At 38.5% G+C, this 25,523-nt stretch overlaps 1 protein-coding gene across 1 annotated transcript; it reads right to left on the bottom strand.

Moving 5' to 3' along the window:
* Nucleotides 1–708: 708 nt before the first annotated feature.
* gjd1b (gap junction protein delta 1b) lies at nucleotides 709–24,813 on the bottom strand (the record flags this gene model as incomplete). Its single annotated transcript, XM_081370390.1, has 2 exons — nucleotides 709–1,552; nucleotides 24,743–24,813. 2 exons carry the CDS (start codon nucleotides 24,811–24,813, stop codon nucleotides 709–711), a joined length of 915 nt encoding a protein of 304 aa, XP_081226516.1.
* Between the last annotated feature and the right edge of the window lie 710 nt (nucleotides 24,814–25,523).

Below are 25,523 nucleotides of genomic sequence, written 5' to 3'. Positions count from 1 at the left end.
TAAGAGTCTTTGTGGAAGGGCACAATTTGCGCAGAGGTAATAATCATCTCCTAGTCTCGTACGACAACCAGAGAGAGATTACAAAAACGATGCTAATGTTTGTTCAATCATACATCAAATTGAAGGTGCCACTGCTGTAACAATGTTTATATCTCACCCGTTGTTTGTTTTAGGCCGATTCACTGCCAGGAGAGCAAACCTAAACAGTATTCCTCTTCTGGCACCATCTCAGTGACAACGGTTGAGAAAAAGTGGGAGGTTATAGTCATGCTACGCTCTCCTGCTAAATATCCTTCTTGGTCATTCCTCTTTCCTCAAGATCTGAGAGTGAGGAAAACACTCTGGGAAAACAATCCCAGATTCTTTTGTTTCCATAACATTCTGTGTTTGATGTCCATCAGCTCCTAGTATCATACCTCACGCTCTTCACCCTTCCACCGATGCTTGTTCACAGTTTGAGACTTTCAAATTCCTCCATGCCTCGTCTTCACGTGCTGTTCCAGAAGCCTTACATTGTGCAAACTTCCTCAAACATTGTCATGCGCAATAAACAGGGAGGGAGTGGCTTGTGGGAAAGGGGTGTGGCTATGTGGAGCCACTCCCTCTTCGCCATTATAAACATTTGCACAAGTACCATAAGCACCTTGTAATTTCATCATTCCACTCTCCACTCGACTCCTTGTGACGCCATATTTGGATGAATGGAGATCAGACATAAGCAGACTCACTGGACTGGGTCCTGCCCAGGTTTGGCGGTTGTGACAGGTGAGCCATGTCCTTTTTACGGATCTCACAGATGGACTTCCTGCGGGCTTGCACACCTCGAATGGCAGCCTTGATTTTCCTCCAGCCGAGGTGGTTGAGCTCTGCAAGGTTGAGTACGACGCAGATCCCACTCACAGCAAACATGAACACTAGGAAGACCGTCTTCTCAGTGGGCCGTGATACGTAGCACTCCACCTCCTTCAGGCAGGGGTAGCGGTCACACTCGAAAATGCCAGGAACACTGAAGCCATATAAAAAATACTGCCCCGCCAAGAAGCCTATCTCAAGTGCATTGCGGAAAACCACCTGGATTATGTAAAAGCGAGATATTCCCTCTTGTCGGCGTACCTTGGAGCTCCTGCCATGCAGGAGGCCTCTTGGAGCATTTGGGATCTCCTTTACCTCTAAGCAATCAGCTTCGTCCTTTCCGCCACCACTGTCAGAATGCTGCACCAAAATACCATTAATGTTGCGTAGTTTGCGGGTACCCTCACGACTGTAGTCCTTCTCCATGATTGGGTAGAGGAAGGAGTAGCGACGGTCACGCTGTTTGGCCGACTGGTGCACTGAATAGGTGATGAAGCACAAGCTGGGTGTGCAAACAAGGATGATCTGGAAGACCCAGTAACGGATGTGGGAGATGGGGAAGGCCTTGTCGTAGCAGGCCTGGTTGCACCCAGGTTGGAGGGTGTTGCAGATAAACATGGTCTGCTCATCCTCGTACACTGTTTCACCAACAATGGCCACAATCAGGATTCGGAATATCACCACAACTGTCAGGAGAATCCTGGAGGAGAGAAAGAGAGGGACAATTTGATGTGTGATGTGTACAGAGCACACACACACACACACAAAACCTTCCACTGACGTAATTTCTCCCTTATTTTGGCTACCAGCTAATTAGCATTGCAGATGTTCGCATTTGCTATTCAAATGTGCGTTTTTCACTTTCAAGAGCAACTTTGCACATTTAATCAAGAGCTCTAATTTTGAAACAATTCTGCTCTCTCAAGCTCTAATTATAGCTCCTTCTGTGCTATTAAGCTCTGTTAACATGGTAACCTGTACTGCTGGTACAGTAACCTGTGGAAATGCTAGTCTATGTAATGCTCATTTATTTGGTAGCATAATGGCAGTAAAATATGTTCTCTTCCCTTTTCCATAGCAACAGTTTAGATTTTACACCTCAGCTGTCACTACCGTTAGGGCTATTTCTGTACCAGTGTTTGATTGAGGGAAAGAGCGAGAGATGGATAAAGAGAGAGATTACATACAGTATGTTTGTAAGAGAAGGAAGGAGTAAAACACTGAGTGGGTTTGGACTTTACACACTTACTTTTAAGATGATTGGTTCTGTAATATAGGGTATATAGGGTAGCTCTTTTATATAGGGTATTTGCATATTTCTTTTTAGGTTCTGTAATTTAGCACCTGTGGATTATTCTGTGCAAAGTGAAAGGTGGATAATGGCTTGCTTTTCAACCCCATCCTCTTTAACCACAAATGTTTAGGCTTGAAAGGTTAGGCACATGTATTCAATGCAGTCCTGATTTTGCCGAGTTAGACACGTTCCTGTCAACATATTGATATGATCCTGGAACAACATTTCGGTCCGGAAATTTAATCCTAACCATATCCCTAGCCCTAAACCTAATCCGAACTGATCCCTAAAATCAGAGGGAAATGATAGGTGAATAACACCAATGTAGAAGCATCTAACCCTGGTTGTAAACCTAAACTTGACATAAAAAACTTGTCCCTCAAATCTGATTGGTTGATTGGAATGTTCTTCCAGGATCAACAAAGATGTCAATCCAGGAACATGTTGCATTTGGTGAAATCAGGTTCTGCATATTCAATACTGATTTGGTTTTCAAATCTGATCCGTAGCACTGCCAATCCACTTCTGCAACTGATGAAATCTGGGGTGCGTTTCCCAAGCCAACTATGGTTAACAACATCATTCAACAGAACTTGCGACCATAGTTGGCTAACTATGCCTTTGGGACATGCACCCCAGATCAGTTGTTTGGACATCCAGTATATCTAGAATTGTCACCATAGCAATGACTTTAGCTTTAACACAACCTCCGAAGGAGATAAAAGAGTAGCTGTCAGTGTGGACAGAAAAAATAAACTGGGAAATTGTGACATCTTGCCATTGTGCTGAATCATGAGACACATTAGACACCAGAGGCATTACTACATTATGCACATGATATGTCTAAAAACTCTCACTCTGAGCGAATATAGAGACGCAGCTTTAAACACTACTGTGATTTGCATTTGTTAACAGTCGGTCATGTCGCGTCCTGAATTACAACAACAAAAAAATTGCTTTCAATAAAATCTGACTTACTTAAATGCATTTCCAAAACTCTAATAGGCCCATTTTTCTTGTAAACTACATAGATCAAGTTTGTGAAAAAAAAAACTTTTTTGCTTTGCATTTTGACTACAGACAACCAGATGGATTTAACCAGATATTTTATGCTTCCCTGAACAAAGCTACATAGCCACAAAACCTGGCAAAAAGTACAAAGCACATTTCAAATAAAAGACACGTTTGTGTGCATTTTCTAGAAGTCAGGGCAGTGTTACTTCATCAAATAATAGTAAAATTAAGGCGAATGGAGTTATATTCTGGCACACTTCATCACGTACTTTCTGCTTTGTGGTAAATGTTATCACTTCCTTTTTCTTACTCACAGTAGGCTTGTGTAATGCCTGACACCTTAATAAGTCAATAAACAATTATAAAAAAAATATCAGGACTTTGCATCTTATGCTTTTTCAAATTTAGTTTTTAAACCCCTTCAGATACAAGGTTGTGTCCAGTCTCCTCCATACTCATTTTCAGTCATTTTCAGTTCATAACATTAGCAATTGACAGAAAAGAATAACCTGCAAAGCGTGGCCTCAATGCCGTATGACAATGATGTGTGACAGACAACCATTGTCATTTGTAGTTCTGTTCATATAGCACATTTCAACCAAACTCACACACGGAATACAGTTGTATAGTATTTAAAGGCAATTAAGAGATTTCAATTTTGTTATTTTTTTCAAAGCTTAAATATTAAGCCATTCTAAAAAAAATATTAATGAAAATATGATCAGATGTCACAGGTGAAAAAATCTGATGGTCAGTCACCCAGCGGGAGAAAGTAATTGCGTGATTTAGATAATGGCTGTTTTTGTTGTAAGCGCGAGTCAGAAAGCATCAATGAAGAAACTATTTGGTTGTCTTGAGTAAAAATAGCCAGTTGTCAAAGAGCCTGATGTGATTTTGACTTTGTTTCCAAATGTAATGAGCAGTCATTTAATCAACAATGTTGAAAAATATAGGGTATGGCTTTAATTTCAATTAGAACGTTAATTACTATAACGTGATGGCGTTCCTTACTGTGGTTGAAAATGAATATATCGTGGTAAGGATTTTGACCTTATCTCCCACCTCTAAGAAATTTAAACAGAGAGCTGCTTGAAACTTTACATAATGATTTGATCTAAATACTGTAAAGCCCGATAGTGGCACTGGTGGTTCATTGGTATATGGCATGCGAGCCCGATCTCACGGGAAAACGTACAAATTCTACGAGGTGGCTTATTCGTACGAATTCATACGACCTGGCTCGTACGAATTAGTACGATTTTTGCAAAATCGTACATATTTTACGAATTGGCCAATTCGTGTGAATTCATACGAATGACCTACCCCTGACCCCGCCCCTAAACCTACCCATCACGTGGGTTTAGACAAATCGTACAAATTCGTACGAGCTAGGTCGTACGAATTAGTACGAGTTAGCCAACTTTTTATCATTCGTACGAATTCGTACGAATTGGTCGTGAGATAGCGTTGGGCATGCCCACTTTTCACAGTGCAATCAACTCTCAATTTTCTTTTTTCCCCCCTTGAATATCATGTATTACTTGGAAATACATCACATTTCCAAGTGAAATGAGGTTGTGAATGCTGTTTCGGGTATTAAATGTACATTTGAAACAACATGTTCTTCAAAAAGGCTTTTACCATATATTTCTTGATGTCCTCATCCAGAAGTGTAGTCGCTTTTCAGATCTCATTCATTTTTAAATCAAATTCAGCACTTGAACATCTATTCAAGCAGTGGTATAACGATATATTAGGAATCTTAAGGCCCATTCACACCAAGAATGATAACTTTAAAGATAACTATAGCATCCACATCAGCTGACGATATCATTCTGTTTATTCTGAAGGCCCGTTCACACCAAGAACTATTACTGTAAAGATAACTATAACAATAACTATATTTGCATCCACACCAGCGGACAATATATTTCTGTTTATCATAAGCACTTGCTGCAGTTTTGTCATCTGCTGCAACGATATCCTTTCTCTGTGCCGTTATTGTTATAGTTGTGGTGTGGACTCTTTTATTCTCATATTTTGAACAATTTCTAGAACTATATATTTATTGTTATCATTGTATTTATCATCCTTGGTGTGAACGGTTTAATCTTGATTCAGAACCACATAAACATGGTCTTGGTGTTAGGTTTCATTACTCATCGTCAACTATTGATTAAATAAGCCATGTTCATTATGTCAAATAAACGTGTGTGTATATTTGTCAGATGTGTCTATAGACTCTAAAATGTTAAATCCTAGTCTGACGAAGGCTGACCTTAAAAACATTTTCCCTGACATTATTTTCCATTAATCATGTTTGTCCCATATTGTCTGTCAGCTGGAATCAGAATCAGCACACAAAAAGAGCCCACAATTAGTTGACTTCAATTCTGATATGAGGTTATCTCTTTATAGAAAGTAAACTGCATACATTCTGAATACAGTATTAATATAGGTTTTAAATCTTCGAATGCTTTACAGTTAAATTTCACTTTATGATTTTAATTGTTTCTCTATTTGTTCTGTAGAAAGTGTCACATCAGGAAAGTGAATTATGTGATTGGAGCCCTCAATTATGATTTATGCACTATGTTCCTGTTATCCAGCTGTGAGGTCAAAGAGGCAGCTTTAATCTGCATCCAATCAGCAGCAGTGTTTCCGCTTCTCCTGACTCAGTCTGAGTTCATGTCTGGACAGGAGGAAAACGTACACCCAGTTCAAAGTTATGTGATAATCAGCTGTTAAATGGATTGTGAATGGCTCTCAGAAGGGAGGGTTTAGAGAGACTGAATCATTATTCAAACCATTTCAGACACTGTGAGAAAAGAGGTGATGCTGCAATATATTATGATAAAAATCTTTTCATGGGACAGAAATCTCTCAGTTTTCATTAAAAATATCATCATTCATGTCCAAGATGAACAAAATTGGAGCTCAGAGCTGAGGGGAGTGAGGTTTCCCTGCTCAGCTCATACCATCTGGCCTATAATCTGATCGTGGTTGTATCTCTCTTTTAGTGTTACTGGATCTTAGTGCTGCATTTGATACTATAGACCAGGGATAGGCAACTCCGGTCCTGGAGGGCCACTGTCCTGCAGAGTTTAGCTCCAACCCTAATTAAACACACCTGAACAAGGCAATCACTGTTTTTCAGGATTACTAGATAGATACAAGCAGGTGAGTTTTTATCAGGGCTGAAGCTAAACTCTGCAGGACAGTGGCCCTCCAGGACCGAAGTTGCCTATCCCTGCTATAGACCATAACATTATTTTGAATAGACTCATAAATTATGTTGGCATTAGTGGAATTGCATTAGCATGGTTTAAATCATACATATCTGACCGTTATCAGTTTGTAGCAGTAAATGAAGAGATGTCTTATCGATCACAAGTTCAGTATGGCGTACCACAAGGCTCAGTACTAGGACCGCTGCTGTTCACTCTGTACATGCTACCCTTGGGAGATCATTAGGAAGAATGGTGTGAACACAATGGCCAATCAGAGGTGTTTAAGAATCAGCTCAAAATGCTAGAGGGAATTGCTGGTATTGTCACATTTTTTATATTTCAGTACCGACTTGGTACCAAAGTCCATACTTTTGACAACACTAATCTAAATTATGACATATGCTCTTAATGACAAATGCAGAAAAGGAAGTTCATGCATTCATGACCTCAAGGCTGGATTATTGTAATTCTCTACTGGGTGGTTGCCCTGCACGCATAATAAACAAACTACAGCTGGTCCAAAACGCAGCAGCTCGAGTTCTTACCAGAACCAGGAAGTATGACCATATTAGCCTGGTTCTGTCAAAACTGCACTGGCTCCCTATTAAACATCACATACATTTTAAAATCTTGCTAATTACTTACAAAGCACTAAATGGTTTAGCTCCGCAGTTCTTGAGCGAGCTCTTAACGCATTATAGTCCTTCACACGTCTATTGCGATCTCAAAATTCTGGCCAGTTGATAATACCTATATCAAAATCGACTGCTGGCGGTAGATCCTTCTCCTATTTAGCACCTAAACTCTGGAACAGTCTTTCTAGCTTTGTTCGGGAAGCAGACACACTCTGTCAGTTTAAATCTAGACTAAAAACACATCTCTTTAACCTGGCATACACATAACACATTAACTATTTCACAAGTTCACACTTATATATGATTAAGCAGAGTAAAGGTTATGCGTATTTGGCGTGCTGTTCGGGGGGAGGGCTCCGAGCTCGGAATTTGACCCAAACCCAGAGTACACCCCCATGATTCCCGTTCTCATGGATCCGCAGAAACTTGTAATTTGGCGATGTCACTTTGTAAAGAAAGACTTTGCACCCACGCACAGACACATTCAAACGCGCATACCTATATCAATTCATACCTATAGAGTAAACACATAATACGCATGTGTACGCCGTCACCGTTTTCACAGATTCGCGTTTTTGAAGTTTACACAGAGATAATAACGGTATCGTTTTCAAAACTTGTTTCAAAGTTATTTAAAAAAAAAAAAACTATTTCAAAGTTTACGTTCTCAGGCCACCAAACACCGGTGTCGTGTAAATGAACAGCCAGAACTCATTAAAAGTTTTCTGTTTTCAGTTAAAAACAGTGTCCTGTAAGCGGCCCCTAAGTTAATAACTAATGATTTTTATAATGGAAATGAATCAATCAAAAACCTACTTAAACTAGACGATGACTTTCTTCTGGGGCTGCTGAACAGCCAAAACAATCTTTGTTCCACTGATTTCCTATTATCATTGTAAAGCTACTTCTATACAATCTGTATTGTAAAAAGTGCTATATAAATGAAGGTGACTTCAGACAAGTAGTTTCTTTAAATTCCTCCTCTTTAAAGCACCACACGTCGATAATGTTCAGCTACAAATGACTAACACGTATTGTTTACTTGTAGTTGTTTCATTACATTAAACTGGGATATTTTAACATTAAAAACATAATGACACACTTCATTAAAATGATTGATGCTTAGATAAAAACTAATGAACATCACATGTTGCTAGCTAGCAGTGCTCAATTGCAGGTTTCCCGAATATTTCATCACATGGACATGAAATCCAAACTCACCAAAGATTAAATTTCTGAGGTGACTTTGTCAAGGTGTGTAACGATAATGTATTCTTTGTTTTATGCTTTTATGCAACTCGTTGCAAGCACTGTGCACTTTGTAGGAGTATGTTTTCTTTGTGTGGTTAACAGAGTAGGAAGCAACACTGATCAGAAGAGTCCAATGCTGGGAAATGGAGAAAGGAAAAACTGTGCAGGGAATTACACATGTACACAGACACACAAAACACTGACAAATAATATGAGATTTTAGTGAATAATAAAAGAAAAACCGCCAATACGGTAAAAATTTAATCAGAGGATGAATTATATAATATCTTCCACATGCCAAACCCACAACCTTTAATCTGCATTGCCACCAATAGAGGGATTCCTGCATTACGAGTTCTTTAATGCCATCCAATAGCGTTGGATTATCTATTCCCCAAACCCCTACCAACTCCTCACTAGTTCCCCTCACATTCTCTCTTTTCTATCTCTTTCATCTTCCTCCTGTTTGGCTCACCTCTCATTGGTTTCCTGTCCAAAAATACTGCGTAAATTAAAGAAGAAGTAAAAGAAAACTCATTTGTTACAGCCAAATTTATTTTTGAGTTTCTCAAATTATATCTATGGTTTGGTTCATTATTAATCAAAGATATTTATTTTTATATTTATATTTATTTTGAGATAAATATTTATTATTTTTAAGAACAAAAACATTAAAACAAAGTAAAAAAATAGTATTTGTTATAAAGACCATACACCTCATACACCCCAATAAACGTTCTTTAGACATAAGCCAAAATGTTACTTAATGTAGCTAAATATAATATTTTTTGTGACTTTTTACAATTTAATGTCATTCCCAATAATCCCAATTTTGATGACATTTATTTAACGGCTAAAATAATAGATGTAATTTACACATTTACTGTAAATATTAAAGATAAAAGTAAATTATGATAGTTTTATTTTGAATAAAAAAAAGAGCAAAGAGAAAACTGAAGTTTTATTTACAAACGAGAAGTTACATTACACTACATATATGACATATAATTAGCAAAAACACTTTTATTTAAACACACTCATTAACACACTTTACACAGGGTCTGAAAGTTTGGTCTGCTCATGCAGTCCCAGTGATACCAGCCATTGCAACACATTCAATCTAAAAGATATAATAAAATTGCATTTACAACAAACCTGTATTATTAAAATTTTAAATACACTATCATTTTTAAAACAAAGTGAAAATAAAAGTGTCTGCTTTGTCTTGTGTAGAGGTACAAGTCACCTTCTTTGGAAAAGAAACAAGGTTATATAGACATTATATTGGTTATCAAATGCATAATTCATCATGGCCTATTAAGATAAATATTAAAATAAATGAGCATTTTGTTTTTCTATGCATAGTAATAAATCCATTAGCTTTAGTTTGCATTTTTTTGTCCAATAATTTTGTCAGACAAATATCATAACCAAGTTTAGAATTAGCATTAAAAACAAATATTCCCTCCGGACATCACTTTTGGCCACTACTGTATATTGTACTCCTAAATGTCGACAAATTCATAATTAGCAGATGCATGCAAGACAGTCAATCCTGTTGCTCTTACAGAGAAACACTGTTAGTCTTACAAGCCAAAGGCATTAAATCTGCTGCACATTCTGGCCAACCACCATCTATTCAAATGTAAGGGCTCAGCCGTTTCAAACCACAAATTGTTTTTACATCACATCAGAGTGCATCAAAAGATCCAACATTCAACAAACATCTGGTTCACTTGGAAATATCTGACTCAACCATAATTCTTAAATATCTTTCAAGCCACACCATTTGAGGTCTCATTCATATGGTCTGTACTACGAACAGTACAGGGCAATGTACAAAACAAAGTTTAAAGTCCGCATGTAGTAAATTATTTTATTCCTTAAAACTCATTTTTTAACTCATATCTTATTGCCTTAAAATAGCTTGAATGTAACTCTAGTCTACTACCTTCCCTTGCCTCATATTATACGCGGTTCTATGAATATGCAAATGAGCCCTGCCTCCACTCACTCCAGCTCAGAGATCCACTGGTTGACGATCACACGTTGATCTGATTGGTTACAAGGTAGTTTGTGACGTCAGAAACACCAGCGATTTCAAAGCGTGTTTTTGAGACTGTCTTTGGTTCACTGCAGTTTTAAGGAGAAAATACTCAGCAATGGTGATGACTTATGAATTTGCATATAGTTTGTCTTAAAGCATATTAAAAACACCACATAGACATATAAACAACATTAAAAGCTGGATTTTCACCACAGGGGGACTTTAATACTTCGAGTTGGGAGTTTATTGGGTAACACATTATTTTGATAGTCCACTTTAGATCTTCTACTAAGTAAGTACATCAACTAGCTCTCATTAGAGTATTAGTAGACTGTCTGATTACTATTGGCTAAAACTTTATTTTGATGCTCCTCAACAGAAATTCTACTGACTATAAGTAACTTCGTAACTCTCAACTAATCCGAACCCTAACCTAACAGTCTACTAACAGTCTAAAGTCTACTAATACTCCAATGAGAGTAAGTTGACATTATAATCAATAGAATGTCCATTGGAATTAAATAAAATGTAAGTTTAAGCGAAAATTTTAAGTTAAAATTTCCAGAGACTAAAAAGATCTATTGTCTACTGTCAATAATCTATGTTATAAATAACATGCTATTGATGTTTGAAGCACAGCTTATACAGAAGTAATATGCATCTTGAGTCCACATGGCCAACTTGAACACGTTGCGAAATCTGCACGGGAAAATCTTTCACCCTCATGTGAAATTCCAGTTCGCGGATGTCATTTTAAATTAATTAAATTGAAATGACAGGATTTTGCCAGCAAATATTTACCGAACAACGGTAAATGTGACTGACCGCACCTTTATATTATGCTCCAAGTATTATACTTGATGGCATCAATGTTTTCTCCAGAGCTGCTTTATAGATGAACTGAGCTCATCCCAACAACACTTCAGCTGAACAATTACACTATTGTTTTTTTTTTATTTTAGATTTGCTTTACAGAATAATTTAACATCATTAAATCATTGTTTCCCTGTTTATCACTGTAAAGCTGCTTTGTAACAATCTGTATTGTATAAAGCACTATATAAATAGAGGTGACTTTTTTGTAAAGAATTAAATTAATACACTTCAGCATAAAATTCTGTAACATCATTAATCAACATGGTAATACAATGACCTTTATTTCCCTGATAAATACATTGAAAGCACTGTTGAACCACTATATGTGGAGAAAGGACACTAGATATCAAGTGCATCTACCACTAGCCTGTAATGCCTCTGACTGTGTGTAGTAAGGAGGTGTGAAGGCGTTCAGTCGGTGAGGGCGAGAATCCCCCAAAACTCCCCCCGTCAATGGTACCCACAGCATCACTCTCCTCCCTCTGCCTGTTACCACGGCAACAACACAGGGCAGAAAGCTGGAGAGAACAGGGGAAAGGAGAGCAAGAGAGTGATTTTCCCTCAGTTATGTGATAAGGACCTGCTATATTGAGCCGTCGCGCTCTATTCAGCCTCTGTTTGAGCTCTAGCAGTGTGATAGCAGCAATTACACTGGCACACTGATGACTGATGAAGAAAACACAAAGGAGCCGAGAGGCACGAAGAAAGGGCTTGTTTTGAAAATCATTCTTCATAATGCAACAAACTATCATGTAGTTCAGTTCAACCCAGCTCTTTCTCTTTCCCTACTGCTTCAGAAAACGAGGAGAACGAGTCGGATATAAGGAAAAATGGAGAAGAGAAGATAAAAGACCTCAATGAATCAATGAACCTGAAAGCTGATGTTCCTGTGCAGTTTTAGCTTGTGGCGTTTTCAGCTGCGCTGCGGACTGTGAAGTGTGACTGGGATTTGCTTTACATGCATATCTTACCATTGCTTAAATTACTGCATTAATTAATTAATTATGTTAACTATTTAATATTCCATTTTTGTTTTTCCACCGTGCTCACACTTCTCTGGGGCCAAACTATTATAATGCATAAACTCATGTCTGTATGCATAATGTATGGGCATATAACAGTCTTTTATACATTGTTGGGAGGGATGGGAATTGTATTTTAAACATAGTTATGTCAAACATAGTTATTTCAGTGTACAAATTACTAATTGCTTACTAAAATGTAATCAGTAACACAATGCAAATATGACAATATGGATGGGTTTTGCCACATGTGCACATACAAGAAAGGAGAAAGTAGAAAATGTAACTACAGTAGATGATATTTAAGACCTAAATGCTTTCTGAACACCAACAGTACCAGTAAATGGCAGTTTTATCTTAGAAATAAAAAAATAGGTGCAAGATTTTTTTTTTTCAATATACAGTTGGCAACCGTACCAATAGAGCGTGTTTGACTTACTGTATAACCAGAGTGGCTTAAGTTATAAGAATGGTGTATTTTGTGCATGTGGCACACACCTAAATGTTCACCACAGAATGTTACCCAACTTGGACTAATCAGCTGTAAATTTAAAGGGGCTTTATGTAGAATTCAGAAACCCTTATAGCGACACCGGTGGCTGTTAAGTGAACTGCAGCCACAATAGCTTCAATAGACTGAGGGCCCTATTGAACAATCTGAAACGCAAGTATCAAACGCGAAATGCAAGTAACTTTGTCGGTGGATCTCGGCGGGATAAATGACTCTTGCGCCCGATGCAAATCTAAAATGGGTTGGTCTGAAGTAGCTTCATTATTCATAGGTGTGGTTTGGGCGTAACGTGAATTAAACCAATCAGAGCGTCGTCTCACATTCCCTTTAAGAGCAGGCGCGCTTGTTCCATGGCGGATTGCTATTATAACGGCGGATTTGCCAGGCTCACGCCAGGAGTGGTTCACAGCCGAGGAGACCGACGTTCTCGTCAGGGCCGTAAAAGACAGAGAAGTGACAATGTATGGGCATGGGAGAAACCCACCCAAATTAGCTTCGGTTAAACAGGCGTATAATAATTTGGGTAAATGTGTAAGCTAGATTTATGCCTATTTTTTCACATCTTTATGGACACCACAATGATTTCCCTTGTGTGGAATATTTTTCCTTGTAATAATATATGGTTTGCAAAAATGGCAACTGCTGCGTCTGTGTGTAGATGAGAGAAGTGCATGCGCATAGTGCAAACACTACATTATTGCCAAGTATGCGCCCTTAAAATAGCATCTGAATAATGCGCCACTGACTTTAGACTAGGTTTTTCCTGGGCTGTGGCGGAATTGTTTTCTGAAACTGCAAAATAGCACCAGGGAACGTTTGCGCCGGAACACGCCTCCTCTTTTCGCTGAACCGCCCCCGGGAGCGCAAGTTCATTCCCTAATTTACCAACGTGCGTCTGTGGAGGGAAAGTCCGCTGTGCGTCGGGCGCAAAATAGGAATGATACATGCGTCGGTGTACAAAGTCAATTGCGCTGGGTGCAAGATAGGGCCCTGAATTCGATTCAAGTCCCCTATCAGCAAAGTTCTTTTTCGTTCTTTGCTTAGAAGTACAATACCTTTGTAAGTATCTTTTGCAGCTGTTAACGAACATCCCGATGCCGTCTACATTGCTGAGAGTGATGTTTAGATGTATATGTGTGCAGCACACATTTCTTTGTTTCATCATACATATATATCATTCATAGATAACCTAGGAAGTTCAGTTCCGTTATAAGCTGTTCACACTGTCACAAGAAGATGAAGATGAAGATGCTGAAGACAGGATACAAATATAAATGTAGTTTATTAAAACAAAAAGGTAGACAGGCATAACAGTGTGAAGCAAACACGAACATCGACCAACAGCAACAGACTGAACAGAGAGGAACTAAATACGGAAAACTCAAAGAAAAAACGTTTCCGTTTCAAGCATATTGTTGTTGTGTAAATGTACCCGAAGACAAAGAGACACACGTGACTGATGGACACAAACTGAAAGTCCAAGAAAACAGAAACTAAGATCGAACTAAACTGAGTGTGTGTGACACACACATTGGCAAAAGTGATTAATACATGAAAATCTTACATATAGGCAAAATTTTATTAGTTAGTGGAAATCCATTAGTTATTTCAAAATTAAATGGTCAATTGTAACCAAAAATACGCTCTGAATATAACTTGAAATTGTTAATAGCTAAAAAAAATTAGGTAATGTACTTCATACAATCCTGTAATGAAAAACATCTCAAGATATTGCCTCCGTCTCTCTGTATTCGGCATCACTCAACTGGAATTCTCCAAAATGTGATTAAAACATTACAAAGGTGATGTTTCAACACCTCACGGGTAAAGCACTGTTTCTTATGTGAGACTCGGCTGTTCAGTACCACAGTTACATGAAACTATGGGATTACCGGCACATTTATATTTTAGGTACTTCCTTCCACAAACCCAGCAGAGACCCACATGTCCGTATATAGAGAGTCAGAGGAGGGCTAGGCAGAAGGACAGAGGAGAGGAAGGTCCCCACGCACAGTTTTGTGCCAGGACAACCATCCGTTTACCCGCACTGACTTCCAGAATCCTGCGTGACACACATGCACACACAAGTCAGCAACAGGAAGTGACCGTTATTGTACAAAAATTGTGTTTGACTTTAATTGAGCAATCGCATAATGCTTTAAAAGGTCTTTAAATGTATTTGTGTGAAGCTTCTGTGGATCCTTAAGAGTAAATTTGGAGGTGATGTAGCTACTGTATGTACATTGCATAACTTGGAACGCTTTTCTCTCTCAACCTTTATTGTTTTAAATCTGCTGGTCTAAGAAAAAACAGCATCCTGTAGGATTACACTACTGTGCCGATGTGTGTACGCACATCTTACGCACTCGCTTGTCACTGTGAAGTCACATCCTGCTAGACAGTTGCTGTGTTGTGGGATATTTGTAATGGATATCTCTGACTTCCGAGTGAATGACTAAAATCATCCCACTGCCCAGCGCTTGGAAGATGACATACAAGAAAACGAAATAACAATGCTACCCTAAACCTAACTCTAACCTTGTCTACAAAGACTTTTCTTAACAACCAAACTGATGGGGATAAACAATGCTACAATTATCTACTCACTTCCGCATTTTATTTGCTTAAATGTGAATATGAACTCTGTACATCTCCTTGTGTGTAGTGTTTAGTGAATTTAATCCAAACGTACTACATTCACTATGTACTAAGTACTAGTACATACTACTCTTTTCACATACTGTTTTTCACTTACTATATAGAAGGGTCACGCGATATCGGATGCAGTCAGTAGATCTGCTGTAATGAATGGAAATGGATTTGTTAGCATCTAATGAGGCTAAAGTAATTTAATGTAGAGGTATAATTTCATTCATGGGTCATAGAGCTTTTCTTTAGCTGTATTTTCCCCACATTTTGTACATGTGTTAGAACAGAAATGGCGAATGAATCTCAGTAGTAGTTCAGTTGTATCTTCCTGAACAGCACAGAGATCAATGGAGAGCAAAGCAAGAATTTTGCTTCTCAGATTTTTCTCAGACCCCAATGAACTCACAAATATCCTTCTGTCCAGTTTCATAAAAGGTCTCAAATTGTTATAAACTGTGCTCAGATTTCCCAAGACAAACATCTGCCTAACCCTAACCCCAAAAGACGTTTCAATATGAAGACTACCGCATTAATTTTAAAGCTGCATGTCAAAAAAAAGTCTCATTTGCTTCTATTTTTTCATTTCTCCAAGGAAGTTTAGTAGAAATATCTGAATGAAGTCGCAAGTATGAAGGGTGCATGTGATTGTTGCTATGCAGAAATATTTGATGCCAGCCCTCCTACATGTTTGCCACATATGTGGATGTGTGTGTGTGACGTGCCCCTGAAAGAACACTTTTCTTGCTAATATGATGTGTTAGTAAATGGTGACACACTGTTGGTACAGACACCTCTGGTGGTGTGCATGTGTGGTTGATAATGAATGTGTGTGTGTGGTCTAATATTTGTTTTTATTTTGTGTGTTTGTTGGGTGGAATTTTGAAACACGTGTTTTTTTTGGTGGTGTCAGTCAGATCAGTCTGTGTGTGTATATGTAATGGTTAGTGGTCTGTAAAGTATGTTCTTTGAACAGATTTGTCTTTGTTTTGCCTCAGTCTTGAGGAACGTACTCTAGACGTTCACATAAACGCACAGTATCAGCCCTAAACCTCGTGTTGTCGTATATTGGTACTGACAAGCGTCTCCTGTCCTCACAGGACCCTTTTACCCTTCTCATCTGATCTTTCATCGAGAAGCTTGAGGTTTTGATGCAGTTCAGAGCAGGAAGACACTGATTTATGCTTTATCTGCTCAGGAGAGAGGCAGTTAACATGTCATCCCACAATTCTCCACGGTAAACTGCCACACATCTTCACACAACTTCAAAATCTGATGGTGAATACTACATTGTCTTCTTTATAATGAGTGTGTCTGCATAAAAGCTTTGATTTAATTCCCAGAAAACATTTGCTAGGTGATGTGGTGCCATTCAACACAAAGCTGTTTTTACCCTTCAAATGCAGCACTGAAGCCACTTCTGGCATGCTTGACACTAAAAAGTGCTGTAAGCACTGATTATGCAACAACGGTTTCAAGTTTACGGATTTCATTTACACAGAATCAAAGTCGCATTAAAACCTCCTTTGATACTGAGGGGGTCAGAAGTGGCATGTTTTTTTTTTGTTTTTTTTTTAAGGCAGTATTCAAATCTCATTTGCACAAATTCAACGCTAGCATTTGGTTTTGAGATACATGAGAACCAATGGCATTTTGAATATTTGACATCAAAACTGGCTTGACTTGAATTAAAAGAATACAGTAGTTCTCCCAAAAATGTTTAATTCTGTAACACTTTATTTTGATGGTCCACTTTAGACACTCGACTAACTATAAGTAACTTTGTGACTAGATGTCAACTACTTCTCATTAGAGGATTAGTAGAGTATTAGTAGACTGTCTGCTTAATATCTGCTCAATGTCTGCTCAAAATAACACTTTATTTGGCTGACTATAAGTAACTTTTAATGTGCGTTAATTTATTTTACTGGCCATAACCTAACCTAACAGTCTACTGATACTCCAATGAGAACTTATAGTCAGTAGAATGTCTAAAGAGGACAATCAAAATAAAGTGTAATTGAAAATTCTTTCATCATGTTATGTGGAACTTAAAGGGTGGTATAATGCCCTTTTCACAAGATGTAAAATAAGTCTTTGAGGTCCCCAGAGTTTGTATGTGAAGTTTTAGCTCAAAATGCCCCACAGATATTTTTATATAGCATGTTAAAGTTGTCACTTTTTGAGTTTTTGTGTCTGTTCCTTTAAATGCAAATGAGCTGCTGCTCCCGGCACAGGGGGCGGAGCTACAACAGCTCGTGCCCTTTTACCTCACACAGACATGCACTGAAAATTTCAAAAACTTTTAGCCTTTTATGTTCAAACCTCCAAAGATGGAGAGACTCAAGAAGAAGTGACAACATGTAGACAACATTTCTGAATGGTTAGTTGGCGAATTTATGAAGCTTATGTGTGTAGTTATCTTCTAGTCATTGATTAGCATATTACGGTCTTGATAATATATAAATCCTGTTCCCGGGGGCGGGTTTATGTAAATTAACCCCATATAGGGTTGGTGATGTCACTAACCCAGGAGGAATGTCGTGTAGTCCCTACCAGCCATTTGTTGTAATCCTTAAAAAGCAATTTTTTTAAAGCAAATATCTCCCTTTGCTTTGAACTTTGAGCGTTGTGTCTTTGCAGATGTTGTTTATGCTCAAACAGCAACATTACACACTAACTAAAGTTAGAAAAGTGTAATCATATTCAACCACCCTTTTAAAAGAAGATATTTTGAGAAATGTCAATGGTCGCCAAAACTGTTTGGTTACCAAGATTCTTCAGAATATCTTCTTTTGTGTTCTGCAGAAGAAAGAATGCCATACATTTCATTTTTGGTTGAACTATTCAGTGAAGCGAGATTTATGGAAGCTTGTTTCCGCCACAGAATACAAAATAAAAAAGGTAATTGCAACATTTTATCTCACAATTCAGATTTTTTCTCTCACAATTGCGAGTTATAAAGTCAGAATTGCATGATATAAAGTCACAATTGTGTCTTTTTTATTCTTAGAATTAGACTTTATAACCCGCAATTCTAACTTTATATCTCACAATTTTAAAAAAGTCAGAATTGAAATATGTAAACTCGCAATTGTGAGATTCACGAGTTTACACTTACATATAATTAGACAGAGTAAAGCGTATGCGTATTTGGCATGCTGTCCGTGGGGAAATTGACCGGAACCCAGAGTACTCCCCCATCCCAGGTTTGGGATAGGACTAGTAAGTGAGGAGATGGGGTGGTGGAGGGATGCTGGAAAACTGTCATAGAACAGTGGTAAAAAACTGCTGTATATATGCCTCTTGATGTTAATTGAGTTATTAGGATCTGAACGTGCTTCTCTCGAACTTTGTTAATTAAACATCATTAAAAAGTCGCATTTATTTTTTAAAATGTTTTATTCTGTGTTCGGAAACAAGCTTCCATAAAGATTTGAAGGAATGAGGAAGTTTTAAGTAAATATTCCTTTAGAAGTATAGCTTTAGGAGCGATGAAAAATAACTCAGAATTATTATGTTTTCATAGTGTTTTTTTCTTCTTCTCCTGTTCGGAGCTTTTAGGCACATTAAATGCTGTACTGTATGAAAGAAAGTCCTTCAGGATTGGAACAAACGAGGACATGATGATAGAATCTTAATTTTTGAGTGAACTTTTGAGTTTAACAGCGTCAGCTTTTTTAACAGATGCTTCAATAAGTGCTAGAGACATCTTTCTCTTTTTCCTCTGCGATAAATGTCTCCCGCTCTCCATCCCTTCTTTGAACTCCTAATCGCAGTTTGGCACGACATCTGTGTATAATCTTGCTTTAACGGAGATTGAAGACGATTGTGTCTACAATATACATTTGTGGTCTCTAATCTGGATGAAATGCTTGTTGATGTTGAGTGGCAAACGGATTGATGATTTGGAAATGTGTGTCATAACACATCTCCTCTGAGGCTTCATGTTATTTCCCTGCACAGAATCGAATGCATAACCGATATAATCCAAAGCCTAAAACCGGCGAAGAGATGAAAACATGGATGGAGGGCAGAGAGAGGAACTGCAAAATCAGGACAGAAAACAGCCAACAGCCTGTGGTTCAGGAAGTCACAGTGGGACTCAAGTCACGCACGAGTGTATGTGAGTGAACAGAGCTGTAATGAATCTGTAAATGGATGTTTAAATATATATATAGAAATGTCATGGTATGAATGAATGATTGAACAGTTAAATATGACTGGATGGTATGATGGAAATTCAAATCCACTGTGATGAAGGTGTCACTCTCTAAAAATACACACGGATACACGTCGAGAAGCACACATGATACCCATAAATCTGTGCAGCTATAAATACCTCGAAAGTGAGCATCCCTCAGCCTATAGTGCAGAACAATTGAAGTGATCACTCTTGGGGGATGCTGGGAATGACTAACTCATATTTTGTGATCCCTTTCCTTTTCTGAAGGGATTAGTTGCTTTCAACTCTACAGTATGTTTAGCGTCTGCTTCAAGAATGCAGAAATGCCATGGATTTTGTTCTGCGTGCATATTCAATACTTGCCAAAATGAAATAACCCAATTATAATCTGTAGAACAGTACGCCAGTAGTTATCATGAAACTTTCCAACTCGTGCATAACTGCGGCATTTACGTGTACGTATAAAATGCAGCGTACACATACAAAATACTTGTCTATTATCTTCATTCAAAATAATGTTTTTCTTTTCTTCAAACTGGTCTAAAGTGCACTGTACACTGCAAAATATTTATTCATTTGTAATAACAAGGCATCTGAATGAAGGATCTACATTATACAAAGACATTTCTATCTGATTTGGCTCTTGATAAAAATCTCTTTTATTGGTGAAATGGTGCGTTCAATTCATGTCGCAAAGATCATATTTATGAGTTGAACACACATGAACGCCTCCACAGTGTCGTAAATACGAGTGGGAAGCTCGGGATTTTCTTTAAACCCTGATGTTAAAGAGTTGGGGACGTGTCAGTGAACAACATGGCGGAATACCACAATACTTAAAGGTATTTAGCAGTGATATTGTCATGTTGCTGCATTTTTGTGTAATTAATGAAGAGAAAGTACACCGCCATCTTACTCCGACGAAAGTGACTATAAACACACCTGTCGTCGTAAACACGACTTCCCACCTCGTAAATACCAACTTCCCAGGAGGACTTGAACGCACCATGAAATGATGTAGACATGTTAAAGTGAGTTACACTTTCTTTCACTATCTTACTCTATCACTATTAGTTAATATTCAATCATATTAAATAAAGCTGTAACGCTTAGATCCAATAAAGATGAAGATAGTGTAAAAGGATTAATAGATAAATCCAAATAGACAGCCAACATGCAGACAATAATCAACAACTGAATGAAAAGGAGGAACTTAAATAGGCTACACAGTGATGATGAGACAACAAACAGCTGTGATGATTAGTGTCCAAGGTGAATGATTAGTGGCAGGAAAACAAAGACAAAGAAACAAACGTGATGAATGAAAACAAACTAGAGTCAATGAACAGAACTAAAAAGGAACATAACGTGACAATAGCGCTTTAAACAACAGAATTACTCGCATTACTGAGGCGACGTGGGTAGTTTTCAGCTGCAAGCTTTTACGACAAGGTTATGGCCAAAGTCAAAGAATGTGAATTAAATCACAATGTACATGGACATTTGTAATTTATCTAACAAAAGCTTTTCTTACACTGTATCCGTAAATATTTCCTGTGAGCACTATATAACAGCACAGCCACCTGTCTGCCGCACATCTCGCGTTGTCTATTTCAAGATGTCCTTTACTGAATAATAGCTTGTAAATGATACAGCTGTTTAGAAGCAGTCGCCCACATTCCTCCACCCCCTTCCCTATATATGAGAACTTAATTGAAAACCGCCTCCCATAAACCTCAGAGCGCAGCAAAATAAATCATCTATTAATTATGGAAGGGTTTATTAGGTGATTATATTGGCTCAATGACTATAAACCTATCTGGAGCATTTTGAAGTGCATGAATCTAAACTGGATTTTGCTAGGGTGTGGTTTTATCATTTCCAGCTAATTTTGTACGTGGTTACTAAAGTGTTTTTGAGCATTTCACTATGCAGTTTCCAAGGTGTTCAGTGTGGTTGCTAGGACGATCTGGGTAATTGCTTGGTTGCAAGCGCATTTGCAACAAACCAAGGTATCAGTCCGCTGTGTGTGATGTTTTCCTGTGATGTAAAGACTTGCGCATCAGTGCTACTTTTCCCCACTGAGGTATGAAACAAATGCTGTGTAATTGTCTTTTGTTGGACGAAACTCTCTTGTCTAGTATAAGAACACCCAATTCAGGTTCAGACAACTGCTGTAGTCTCATTTCTTTGCCAATTTGAAGCCTTTTTCAAGACAATATTTGATATCGTAGAATAACATATCTTGAGCTTGTGTTAACCACAGACCTTATTTGAGAAGGGCTTGTTTACACCCCTGTCTCTGATCAGATAAATGCCCTCTTAAACACTTTCAAGACAGATTTAAATCCGATCACTCAAACCCCTTCAGGAGGTGGTCTGAGATGCATTCGAGACGAAACGATTTTGCTCGATTTGAGAGAGTCAGTGGCACAAAAGAAAGAGCCTTGCGTTGAAACGCAAAGAACATTCTTTGGCAACATCCTCCATATTTACACACATTCATTAACCTCCTCGTAACAGCCCATATCAGAAAAACACAGAAAACTACCCACATCCCCTCAGTAATGCCAAACATAATGAATGAAACAGTCCCTCGAGACTGAGGCGTACCTTGTCAAGCGTAGTGCGATTCACCATTGGCTGCCAAGTAGCCTGCGCTCACTGAAGTGTGAGTGTGGGGGCAGTAACTGGTGAATGAGATCTGATAATGGTAATCATTCATATTCAGCACATCGGCACCTCTATGAAAGTGTCGCTCAATGTCTGACCAGCCAAATCGATGCCAGAGCTGACAATGGCAAGAGAAAAACATGGCAACGGTCATCTTGTCTTGTGAATGAGCAGAGAAAGACAAATTCAAGCATCTGCTGCCATGGAATCGATGTGTATTCTGAGTTCTGGCATAGAAATGAACTGCAGATTCAGCAAAAGTATTTTATTGTGTGCCTGGATGAGGTGGAGTCATCCATTACATCATAGTTTTAGATGGTCGTGACCTATGACGTTCATTTGATATATGACACGCTGTCAGTAGGTGAGTCACCGATAACCTGAATGCTAAGCATTGGTAGATGCCTGTTTGGATGTCTAAACCATTTCACACCCCATGTCTTCTGGTTGACTGCCTCAATGTACACTGCTTGACAGTGATTGCCTTCGAGATGAATTCAGATGACAGGCTAAGACAAATTAGTGTGTTTCTGAGAAAAATGCATCAGTGATTGTACAGGGCACAGCACAGCTCACAGAAAAGTGCCAAGCTAAAACCACATGTAGCTTAAACAAGCATCATGCAATGTCTCTTTATAATATGTATATATATTTATAATATGTATATATATATATATATATATATGCAATGCTTGTTTTAGCTTTTATATCCAAATTACAAAGGAAGAAGAGAGCGTGAGAGGCTAAACTGTAAGTGAAAATAGCATCACCCGAGCAGGCGATGTCACTTGAGGTCTAGCAAGCTTCAGTGGTTCAAACATTGGATCTACTGAAGCTTGAGATCAACCAATAGGAGCTCGCGGTGCCCGCAGGATTAGTTGAAAGCTCAGCCACGGGGTCATTTCTTTCTTCACCATAAGCCACCGTTATGGACCGATAACCGCATACACTAGAGCTTCTTAATCCTGGAACTGCATATTGTGTATTTCTCCCTTATTTAATGCACCTAAATCAAATTGTCAGCTCATTAGCAGAGAGATTCATGAACCAAACTTGGTACGTCAGATAAAAAAGACAAAATGTGCAGGGCTGTGGTCCCCGGGAACAGGATTAAGAACCACTGCACAGTAATTCTCATAATCCATCGATTCATCCCATATATAAATATAATATGTAAGGGATGATGTAGAGCAAGGCGGTTGTTAAAGCGAATACAACCCCGACAGGCTTGTTTTGCATTTAATGGCAGTGTTTGCATTTAAATCATTACCTGAATTTGCTTTTTGTTACCCAATGAATTGTTTGCATTATTTAGGTATTTTATTTGGTTACACTTTATTTTAAGGTGGCATTGTTACAGTGTAATTATATATTTAAGTACTGAGTAATATTAAGCAACTACATGTACTTACTATAGGGTTAGGGTAGGATTAGGATTTGGTTGAGGGTTGATTGCATGTAATTGTGCATAATTTACTGTTATTACTATGGTAAGTACATGTAACATATGTAACAAGGACACTAAAATAAAGTGTTACCGCTTTTTTTTAGCTATATCATGTATATTAACTTGCATCTATTACCTTGGAATGATCTGTGCTTTTGTTTTGCAGTGAAATCAAACCGTCTCTGTGAAGCCATGCCCCAAATATTACCAGTTTTATCATTTGCCAGATGAAAATCAATTTAGAAAAGTAATAGCACTTATTACTACTTAATAAGCCACATGGTTCATTCATGTTCATAGCAAGAATGGTATGGGACGAGTCACTCTGCACTCTGTATAATACTTGAGGTTAGGGACTTCGACAACTCGATCTCATGGGAAAATATGACTATTTTACAAGGTGGCGTTTTTGTACGATACAAAAAATCTATGTCCACCCCAAACCGCACCCCTGGTGCGGTAACACGTAACCGTTAATAGGGCATATGCAGATCGTACAAACGCGTATAACTGAGATGGTACGAATTCATACGAATTAGCCACCAATTCGTCAAAATGTAAAATAGTTACGAAACTAATGTAGACACAGATGTTGTGCTGTTTAAACAGAGCAAAGGTCCTTGCACAATGAGTCAGAAATTATCGTCCGAAATTTTCGCAAGTTAAAAAATAAATACGACCTTGTGTTGTGTCAATCACGTTTACACACTGTCTCCGAAACTTCGGTCCATCATAAAAAAAATTCAGATCGGGTTTGATTTTTTTTCTGCATTTTTCGCATTCCGTAGCAAGCATTTTGAGAGGTGTTTTGACAGTTCAGAGACACCGAATGACAAATACGAAAAAAAAAAAAACGCATTTGAAAATTTCAGACTCGTCTATACTCTTCAGAAATTGGCTTTCTTGTGGTTGCCTCTGCATATGAACCCACGAGAGGAGAATGCACAGTATTTTAGACATTAAAAACCAATCGTTAGACCCGTAGCAAAGGTCGCAGTTAATAATCATTTCGTTGAGACAACTGACGCCGATCATTGCATTGATTTTGCATTTCTTACCTTCCAATCATAGTGGAGTGCTGCTGCACGGCGGCCTCCAGGAGGCGCTCTAGAATGGTCCACTCTCCCATGGCTTTCTGCTGAAGACATCCAGGGATCACCGGACACTATACTGGACCCCGCCGATCCTTCACGAAGACCTCCGAAGAAACCCCGCCGACTCCGCTCCTTCTCTTTGAGGTAGTCAACAGCAACAGAGATGCTTCGGTCCTAGAAATAGTTCTGATGATGGCTCGAGAAGACACATGGTTTCTCCTTATCTTCCTTCAACAGTCTCTGTTTACTGGTTTGCTTTCCCTTTTAGGGTTTGAAGTACTCAGACAGCAGTTGCATTAAGAGTGCAGAATCGGAGAGCTGTGCCTGTCCCTGGATGCCCTTGTGTCCTCAAGTGCTTCAACTATCTTGACTATCTTTTCCCGTCCCTCAAGCACAGCTGCACGGTTTTTCCCTATCTAAACACGCACGCTCGCGGACAAGCTGCACCTAGCCCTTTTGTTCACCATTAAACACACACACTCTGACACACACACACACACAATCGTCCTCTTCTTGATCTCTCATAATCCACCGAGCACGTTTTCCTGGCAGTATTGGTCGCACGGACAATCAGACCCGCTCACACACACACACTCCACGCTCTGATTTAAGCACCGCCAGTTGCACATCACACACACATTTGAACAAATCACACTTTCTCTCTGCTTCTTCACTGTTGCTTCCTAATGTTTCTATCTAGGCTTGGCAAGCAGTCTGCATTCTCCTGTTTTCTCCTCCACCATCC

This window comes from Scardinius erythrophthalmus (genome assembly GCF_964197995.2).
Source record: "Scardinius erythrophthalmus genome assembly, chromosome: 7".
Taxonomy (NCBI): Eukaryota; Metazoa; Chordata; class Actinopteri; order Cypriniformes; family Leuciscidae; genus Scardinius; species Scardinius erythrophthalmus.
This window is presented reverse-complemented; position numbering and strand designations above follow the sequence as displayed.